Genomic DNA, 10866 nt, shown 5'->3' with positions numbered 1-10866 from the left:
ATGATAATAAAAAAACAATATGATAATTCGTGATATATGGTTTTTTTGGACACTCTGATCAACAAAACTAAGTCACACTATACTTGTATATTACTTATGAAACAAAACAAGAAATATTACACTTGTTTGAAAGTGTTAGTTATAAAAATTACATTTTATGTTGTTGTTTTGTAAGAATAACACTTAAAAATATGTATAAGAAGATAACGTGGCCGAGTGGTCCAAGGCGTATGACTCGAAATCATTTCTCATTTGAGGCGTAGGTTCAAATCCTGCGTTGTCGTTTTGGATTTTTGTCCAAAATTTACAACTTCAATTTCATTTTTTTATAAAAGTTTAATTTAACCATAATACTTTATATAATTTATTAATTAAATTAAATCAAAATAAACAATTTTACCAATTTTTTACAAACTTTGATTTTAATGAATAATATTAGTCATACCAATATTATTATTATAATATAATATAATATTATATAATAACAGAAATTATATTAATATATTTCAACAATTAATATAAAGTGTTACAGTTAGTTTCATTTTGTTTAATAATTTTTTCAAAATTATAATGTTTTGTTTCAAAATAATGATAAAAATGTACCTTTAATCAACACTGTTTCAAAACAATAATTTATTGTTTCAAAAGAAAAACAATTGTTTCAAATTAATGAATAATTGTTTCATTAAATGATTTATTTTACATTAATTATGACTAATTGTTGAAAAAACTTGTTTTTTTGTTTCAAATTTTTAATTATTTGTTTCAAAACTGTGTTTGAATTCTCAAAACAATAAACACAAACAAACAATGAAAACAAACACATTTTGACAATAACTAACTGGGAAAATAAAAAATGTATATATTTAAACACCATTTAAATCTATATTTTCAATGGCAGTTAACACTTTTCAGTTTATTCATAGAGACAATGTCCAATCATTTTTGAATCAAGAAGATCCTCATCAACAACCAGTTCTTGATGTAGTACCACTTGCACAATTGAGAACTACAGATGAAATTTCAAGATCAAGTAGTTTGCGGAACACTGAAACACAACCATTTGGAGACACACAAATTACAACAAAACAAACAGAACAAAAAAGAATCTATGTTAAAGCGACCCAGTCCCAGAAAAACAGACTTTATAATGAATACTGTGAACACGGAGAAATCAAAGATTGGCGATATTATCAAGAAAAAAGCAAAATGAATGAACAAATGGTCAAACGGTATTTGAAGTATCTGAAAGGTGGTATTGATATTACGCAAACTCAAAAAGTGGGAAGAAAACCAAAATATTCTCCTGAGTTACTCACCGAAATAGCCAATAAATTAACAATAGAAAATAAAACACTAAGAGAAACCAAAAAACATTTGGCAGATAGTGTTTTGAATGAAATAAGAACTAATATAAAAGTAGTGTCGATTTCAACAATAAGTCGATATATCAAAGACCCAGACATAATGGAAGTAGCCGAACTTCCACCTTTAAGTTTTACCGAGTGCACAATAAGAGGTCCCAGAGCGAACACACAGGAAAACAAATTACTACGAGTACAAAAAAGAAGAGAACTTGATCAATTTATTTCTTCGGGTTATCAAGTTGTTTTTGTCGACGAGAGTCACTGGAAGGTTGGCAATGTCAGATCCAGAAATTGGGGTGTTAGAGGAAAAAAACATTTTCGTGAACAACCATTGTCGACATTTAATTTATCGTGCGTCTGTGCTATAAGTGATACCGGTTCAAAATATTGTACTTTATTTAACCAAACTATTAATGGGGAAATATTTATTAAATATTTTAAATTCCTCATTGAGGCATTCACAACGGATGGAAGCAGGATTGTATTTGTCATGGACAATGCTTCAGTCCACAAAGATGACATTGTTCAACTTGCAGAAGACAGAGGGTGCAAAGTGTTGTTCAATGCGCCTTACTCACCAGAGTGCAACCCTATAGAAAACGTATTTGGAATATGGAAAGTCCGAGTTGGAAAATTGAATAATGTGACTATAGCAGATATGATTGAAAACATCTCAAAGTGTTTTGATGAAATTAGTCCAATTGAAATAAGACGAATTGTAATGAATTTTATTAATATTGTTTCTGTGAAAGTTTTTGCAATGGAAGATCTTTAACTGGTTTTTAATTTTTTGTGTTTATTGTTTTGAGAATTCAAACACAGTTTTGAAACAAATAATTAAAAATTTGAAACAAAAAAACAAGTTTTTTCAACAATTAGTCATAATTAATGTAAAATAAATCATTTAATGAAACAATTATTCATTAATTTGAAACAATTGTTTTTCTTTTGAAACAATAAATTATTGTTTTGAAACAGTGTTGATTAAAGGTACATTTTTATCATTATTTTGAAACAAAACATTATAATTTTGAAAAAATTATTAAACAAAATGAAACTAACTGTAATATTTAATTATAATTTGATAATTTATCGAATGAAATGATATTTAACTTTTTAATTTCATAAAACAATTTAGATTTCTTCTTTTATATATACACATAACCATGTCAATTCAATCTAATGAATACAACAAAAACGTTTTTGCTGATCCAACACAATCAAGGTATTGTCTCCCAATTCCAGAAGCACTACTATATGCTAAAATGGAATGCCTAAACCGCCATCTTCCTTTCACTGAATATCCAAATCCATTGCCAAAGAAATTTATTCCTCTTTCTTTTCCAAAAGAGTTTCAAAACATTCGTTCAAAAATAATTTCCACAATTTTTGGTCAAGCTGTCGGCGACGCTGTTGGTCTTTCAACTGAATTTCTCTCTAAAGAACAGGCCGAATTGATTTATAAAAACGAGAGAATCACATTTTCATGTTATTTAAAAGATACTCATCGTTCCAAATGGATGAATATGGACTGGAAATGTGTCGACTGGACTGACGACACCGATCAGTCGCTTCTAATACTCGACTCTTTGGTAGCAAACAATGGAAATTGTGTTCCAGAAGATTTTGCAGCACGTTGTCTCTATTGGTACAATTTCGGGTTTTCCGAAGTCGGCGATATAAAGCCGTCGGATGTTGGCATCCACACGCGAAGTGTTTTGTCGTCTAAAAACTTCAACAAAACGCCCATCAAAAATTCAATGGAAGTTTGGGGAAAAGGAGGACGGCGTGCGTCTAATGGAAGTGTGATGAGGACTTCGATTGCTGCGATTCCTTATTTTTGGGATATCGAAAAGGTGGAAGAGACGACAAACACATTTGGGAAGGTGACTCACTACGACCCACGATGCCAGGCCTCTGTATCTATAATAGTCAATTTAATTGGGGAATTTCTACGAGGCGAGTGTGATTGCCAAAAAGCGATCAATTTCGCACGAGAAAGAGGAAGAAAGTACATAGAAAACAACAAAGAGTTTTATTCTGATTTCGATAAATTCACAAATCCACAAAGTTTAGAACAACTTGAGTTGAATAAATTGATTGGATACACTTATAAGCCAGTTGGATGCGCAGTGTGGGGAGTCAGAGAGGCACAAATAATGAAAAATGATGGAAAAGGTGACAAGGAAATAATCGAAAGTGTGTTGATGGCTGTGACCTATGAAGCGGGAGATGCAGACACAAATGCGGCAGTTGTTGGAGCTGTATTGGGTGCTTACATTGGCAATTTGGATATGTTTCCAAAAGACTGGATTGAGTTTGATCACAAAAATTGGCTTATTGAGAGGATCAATAGAATGTTGAAATTGATGAATTTGGAAGAAATTAAAGATGGAGAAATTTAAATGATAAATTCTTGTTTTTTAATTTTATTTGTACTTTTTTAATCAAAAGTGTTCTTTATAAAACACTCAGAAACTTTCCAAATGAAGTACAGTAAAACCTCCAAAGAGTGGGAAAGTTTAAAATTTTTATTTCTCAAGAGCGGGCATTTTTAGCCAATCAAACCCTAATTACCGCTCGATAGAGAACTCTATTTTTAGTTTCATTCTGAAAACGTTTGCTTTTGAGAGAACTTGCTCTTTAGAGGTACCACTCTTGGGAGGTTTTACTGTAGTCATTCAAGAAATTGTGCCAGTTTCTTATAAATTAGTCTTATATCATTGTCGTAATATAATTGTTGTAAAAAATGGTGTAAATTTAACATAATATAGTTAAATATACTATTTTAATTATAAAATGATATTTTTAACTATATGGTATTAATATAATATTAAAAAACGGTAATCTATTTTCAATTATTTTATGTGTTTATTTTTCTTTTTTTCCAAATAAACAATTGATATTTTGAACACCACTAGGTATCTTTAATTTCTTTAATTTAGTGCAGTTCAAGAAACAATTATATCCGATATGGGTCACTTCATCGGGCATTTCAACGTGTTGTAAATTAATACATTCTTCAAAACATCTCTCTCCAATACTTTTAAGTGAGTTACCAAATATAATAGAACTCAACTTTTCACACTTTTGAAAAGCAAAAGGACCGACAATTACCACTCCATCTATACCTTCCACCTTTTCCAAATTAACACAAGAAGCAAAACATTGTGTTCCAATCATTGTTAAATTTTGTGGGAAGTGTACAACACTCAAATTTCTACAATTTTCAAAACACGAGACTTGAAGTTTCTTTATGTTTTTTGGCAGTTCAATACTTTCAAGAGTTAAACAACAATAAAAACTTTGAACCCCAAATGATTCGACTGTGTATGGAAAAGTGATTTCAGAGAGAGACGTACAACGTAGAAAACTATCATTTGAAATATCAATGACACCCTCGGGTATATCAATACATTTTAAAGATTCGCAATCGATGAAGCACGACGGTTGAATACTTTTTATCGACTTGGTCCCATATGCAAACACAAATTCAGTCATGGAAAAACAATTTTTGAAAGTTTCTCTATTTAATGTGGTGAGTGACTTTGACATCACGACTTTTTGGAGTTGTGTACACTCGGCAAATGCCTGCCAACCAATTTCAGTAACAGAGTCTGGAATTTCTATTGTATTCAATGAGATACACCCATTGAAACAATTTTCTCCAATACTCTTCAGACCATATTCTAACACTATTTTTGAAAGAGATTTACAATTGGAAAAACACATACTTTTGAGTGACTCGACACTCTTGGGAATATCAAGGTCTAATAATTTTTGACAGCCTGAAAAAGCTAAATAACTTATTTCAAAAAGACGACTTGGCAATTTTATCCAACTTAAGTTTTTACAGTCTTGGAAAGTTCCATAATTAATTTTTGATAGAAGGTTTGGGAATGACAATGTCTTAATGTTCCAACAGAATTTAAAAGCATAATTGTTAATGTGTTTTAAATGTCTCGGGAACTTCACCGAGGTGAGAGAATAACACCCATAAAAACATAGTGACCCGATAGAGGTAAGTCGACTTGGGAAGACTACTTCGACTAATGATCGACATTCAGCAAAAGATTTATCACATATTCGTCTCAGTGACAATGGAAATATAAAAGATGTTAGAGAAGTACATTGAAAGAACGATTCGTTATCAATACATGTGATTGTAGTTGGTATATTTATGGATTTCATTTCTTGTTCATTAAAAAAGCACTTTTCATCGATTTTGGTGACCAAATCAGACAAATGACTGTTGAAAGCAATTTTGTCTTTTTGTGTGTACACAACATTTTTGAAAATAATCGAGTGCATTCGAACACGAGTGTCTTTAATTGATTGGAATTTGTTTTCAGAATACATGTCGAGCATGTTTATAGCAGTTTTGTAGTCAACTTCTTCGTAGACAATAATGCGGTAAAACTCCCTGTAAAAGTATGATGTCAAGTGTTTAAAAGCCAAAAAATTGTCTTTTGGCCAGAGAATTAAAGTCTCTAAATTTTCGAAAAAAATCAGTTTACTTCGGGTAAGAGGAATTGGGTTGTAATGAAACTTAGACATAGTTGAAGCGTATTTCTTACATACTAATTCAAGAGATATGAAGTCTTGGAAAGAAGAAAAGTATTTCGAAACTATCATAATGTGGAAGCCATCTAAATGGTTCATATATTAATATTTTTTGATTATAAAATTGTTTTTATAATATTTTGAGTTTTTCAGTTTGAATTTTGAACGAACAATCAAAACAACTAAAATGACACTATTTTTGTTAATTATTGAACACAAATCAAAAAAATAAAAAACTATTAAATTCAAATAAATGTTTTTTATTTTTATCAACTAAATAATTGAGAAATTAAAAAGCAAAATAAAATAAAACAGTATAAAATAATGTTAATTGGTGGGTGCAATTTGTTATTCACAAAACAGTTGTTTATGTGGATGACAGATTTTAAAAATCGGGCACAAGTTTATGTTTCAAAATACTGATAAATAAACAAAAAATACAGCATAGATAAGAATTATATTTATATTAACAATTATTGATGTATTTTAGATAATAAAAACAATACAATTGATAATTATTTCAGAAAAAAAAAATAAAATCATATAATTTGTAACAGTTATAATTGTTTATGATAATTGAATATAAATTGGTATTTTTATTGACAATATTAAAAACTTTGATGCAGATACATTTTTTTTTAATTTCCAAAAAAACAACAACTTTTAAAAGTTAAAATGTTTATTGACAAAATAAAAATAACATAAGCATTAATGCAAATGATAAGCGTTTGGTTAATATCTTTAATAATACGAAAGCAATTAATTTAGAAGAAAGATGTCATAAATTATTAAAGCAATAAAACTTGGACAATAAAATATTGTTTATTTGATGAACAATAAAGTCATTTACTTCAAGACATAGTAATGCAAACATAAATTGACCGCCCCAATATAATTCAAAATTAATTTTAAAAATATAAAGTGATAATGAGTTTGATTTAATTTGGTTTATAGTTTAAAAAACTATTTTTGATGTTTAATTTATATAGTAAAAATATATATTAAAAATTTATTAATATTTTAATAATTTTTTTAATTATTAATAAAAACCCCATAATTTTTCGAAAATATAAATCATATAATAATTAATAAAAAGTTGATTATTGATTAGCAAGTGATCGAGTGTGACCAACTCAATTCGTCACCAGCACCAAATGCAAGAAGATTCATTTGGCTGAGCTCGTTTGAATAAGACTGATGCTCGTTGAAATAAAGAAGGCCCTGTCCTCTTGACGCCTTTGATCTGCCCGTCGGGCTAGAGGTCTTTGGCCGAAGCAACACGGCTATATTTTTTAAAAGTACATTACCGACGATAATTTGGATAACTTAAAACAAAAAAATTACAGTATAATGTTTTTTATACTTAACATAAAGACAAAGATGTTTGTGTTAATGTTTTATAAAGACAAACACAAAACAACAAAATTTATTAATATAAAAGGGTATGGTAATTTATTATTTAAGAGATGTATACTTAAGATTAATATCAAAATAAGAGTTTTTTTAAAATAATTTAAAAACTTGTTTGCGAATAACGTGTTTTTGAGAAAATCCACATATAGAGGTGTAACTGTTGGTAAAGTTGATTGTATTATATTAACATTAAAACAATGTATAAATAACTAATTTAATCAATTAATGTTTCTGAAGTTAAAACATTTCAATTAATTTTAAAAATTAAAAAAAATATCTTCTTTTTTTTCACAACTTTGTGATTTTAAAAACTTCTCGATATTAATAAACAATTGGATTACTATATAACACAACATTTAAACATGGGTTAACACAGTTTTAGACTTTTTCATTGCAAATATGGCAATAGTCAATAAAAATTGAATTTAAACAATAAATAAATATGTTCAAACTGAAATACAAGACATAACATTAAAGAATGACGGTGATATTTTCAACAAATGTTGTTTAAATATTAGGAACAATTAAACACAATAAAAAAGTTCTTGTCATCTTCGACTCTTTTAAGTGTGCAGAATTTTGGGCAAGTATGTCAAAATTGGACACACTTGATGATGAGCAAACAAATTTCAAATTCTTCAAATTAGATGCAATATATAACAACTAACTGTGATGAAAATATTTAACTTATTCAATTTTTTATTTTTTTACAACCAAAAACTTGTAAAAGGAGCTTAGCGATTCTGAAGTTCTTGAGAAAAAAACTTAAGATGGTATAATATTATATTTATTCCTGCTTTAACGAAATTTATTTCTTCACAACACTTTTAAAATATAAAAAATTTTTTCCAATAGTATTTTTGTATTTATCAAAGTGTCAAGACTCAAAGTTTGAGATTGAGTCTTGACAAATGAATTGTGTTGACAAGTCACGTTGCATACAAAAAAGATCTTATGTCAAACCAATTGTCAGCAAGCATGGTGTTTCACTTGGAAATGTTTGAAATTGTTGCAATAAAACACAACACGCCTTTACATAAGAAGACAGTCAAAACGGTCACATACATCACACTTGACAAGCAAGACGATAAGAAACAAAAACGGTGGGCTTATCAAAATCTCAAGAACAGGAAACCAAAAGGAAAAATATTAACACGTGTTGAAATACGCTCACAATTTGCTCTCATCTGATTGCCATCTAATTGTATTTTCATTGTTGTTTTATTTATCAACTTTAATTCTTTAAAAAATTATACTACCAATTAAAATAAACAAAAAATAGTCAGACAGACTTCAGTGCCTCTCATTTCAGAATGTTGTGCACGCACTCGACCCCTCAACAAGCAGTTCATCGTGCATTGCTGCGTATCTCCTTTTGGCACTGAAGTAATGAAAGTCTTCATCCTATTTTGTGAATTTTATTTGTAACATAGAAAGTGACATACTCTAAGAATGATCTTAGTCGTACGGTCTGATTATGGTTTTAAATTGCCTCATCAATATATAAATTATAAAATTGCTATTTTTATAAATTATGGGTTTGATTTTTATTTATAGTTATATATCTTAATAATAATACTATAATAATAATTGTTCAATTATTAATAATTATATTAACATTAATAATAATTTACAATTCTATCAAACAATAACAAATAATTTATACAAGCAATTGTTAAACAATTCTTTATATTAAATAACAAACAATTTATTGTCAAAACTTTATGTTTCGCAACGGTCGTATTTCAATTAAGTTAATGCCTTATTTATTTAAGTTTAAAATTATTAGGACAATTTTTGAATATTCCATCCATTACTATTTTTTCCATTAATCGATGATTTTACAAGTTTTCTAATGTCTTTGAAAATGTGTTTTTTTATTGAACATAAAGTTTTTTTTGTCAAATCAGTGCAATTAAAATATTCTGTTTAACACCAACGATAATTTTTGTAATAACCAAAACTTTTTAGAAAGTCCAATTTTAAATTTGTAACTTTTTGATTAAAGTGAATTTTTGTGTTTTTAAAAAATACAGTCCCTCTTTAAAATTAAATAAATAAAAATTTAATTTGACTAATTATTATTAATTTTGTACTTTTATGAATAAATGGGAATCTTGGTTTTATTTTTTTGTTAAATTTTGTTTTGCAATTTGGCTTTTTTTCAAAAATCTCATGCCAGATCTAGTGAAGATTATTTCAATTGTTGCTGTGGATGGTTTGTCTTTATCAAATTATTATGATTATCATTTTTAGTGATATCTGCCTCAAAGAATATTGTAATTGTGGTGTTATTAAAACATTTTTCTAAAAGTAATGACAATTTCTATCTCTATATTTTTTTCCAACTTTATTGTTATAATAAATCCATTCACAAAATGTAAATGAAAATGTTACTATTTCACTGGATGTAATTAGTTTTACAGTAATTAATTATTGATGATTTGTTTTAATAAATATAAGTAAAGACCAACAGAAAATAGTCTACAGCAAGAAAATTGTCGTACACTTGTGATTTTAGTATCAAACAAACCAAAAAATCGGGGATAATTTTTCACATATAAAATTTGACTAAACAATCAGAAAAAAATTGGGTTCTGAAAAAATAAAAACCCGACTTAATACAGAAAAATACCTTAAAACAATGTGTACGACTATTTTCTGATGTACGACAGTTTTCTGGTGGTCTTTACGGATTTTTAATTTATTTTCCTTTTTTTTAAAACAAATCAAAAAGACAAATGGCCACAAAATGGGTTTAAGATAAAAAAATTCTATCCATGATATAAGGAACAATCATAAAATAATATTTTTTGTTTTTTTTGGAAAATTTGACTAAATATAATTCAAATCTAATCAATAAACACATAAAAGTAAAAATTTATAAATTTACATATTCAATTAAAAAAACTATGAACCTTATACTTGATAAAAAAAGAGTAAGATTTATAAAAATGGATTTAAAGTAAAGTAATTCTCAAAACAGTGCAACTTTGAAGTGTCAGTACAACTTTGTTTATAGTATAATTATAATAAAAAATAATATGTTTTTATTAAATAAAACAAAAAAAACACAAACAAATTTCTTTAAAACTATTACTCTAACCAGGGTCTCCAAATTTTTAAATTTCTGACAGTTAAGCCTTATAAATAAATAAGTTCAAATTAAAACAAATTTGTTTGGGTGGTTTTGTTTTTTAAATTAAAAAAAATAAATTTGGTGTTTAACTTTTTGATAAAATATATCATATGTGGTGTTTATTATTCATAAATCGTTTAAAAGAGGATGTCCAAAGCAAAAACAAAACAAATTAACAAAATAATTATTTAACACAATTTAAGCACTTTATAAATCAATTACACTTCGAGTGTAAGAAAGAGATATTATGAAAGAGATGATAAAGTGAACATATATTAGGTTTGGTTTTACCCACTGTTGTGAGGTTAGATATTAATTCTATTGTGTTAGTATATTGTTACATCTTTTACTTAATTCACAAACATTTTTAGGGTATGCTTAAAA

The 10866-nt window shown here is 27.6% G+C and overlaps 2 protein-coding genes across 2 annotated transcripts; one reads left to right on the top strand and one right to left on the bottom strand.

Moving 5' to 3' along the window:
- Positions 1-2632: 2632 nt before the first annotated feature.
- On the top strand, positions 2633-3772 carry EIN_359140 (hypothetical protein; the record flags this gene model as incomplete). The annotated part of the gene is made up of 1 exon (XM_004257554.1): positions 2633-3772. One exon carries the CDS (start codon positions 2633-2635, stop codon positions 3770-3772), a length of 1140 nt encoding a protein of 379 aa, XP_004257602.1.
- A 466-nt stretch (positions 3773-4238) lies between these two features.
- EIN_359130 (hypothetical protein) lies at positions 4239-6029 on the bottom strand (the record flags this gene model as incomplete). The annotated part of the gene is made up of 1 exon (XM_004257553.1): positions 4239-6029. One exon carries the CDS (start codon positions 6027-6029, stop codon positions 4239-4241), a length of 1791 nt encoding a protein of 596 aa, XP_004257601.1.
- Between the last annotated feature and the right edge of the window lie 4837 nt (positions 6030-10866).

This window comes from Entamoeba invadens (genome assembly GCF_000330505.1).
Source record: "Entamoeba invadens IP1 unplaced genomic scaffold scaff_1105074725991, whole genome shotgun sequence".
In the NCBI taxonomy this organism is placed as follows: domain Eukaryota; phylum Evosea; order Mastigamoebida; family Endamoebidae; genus Entamoeba; species Entamoeba invadens.
Note: the sequence above shows the minus strand (reverse complement) of the source record. Positions and strands in the feature narration are given on the sequence as shown.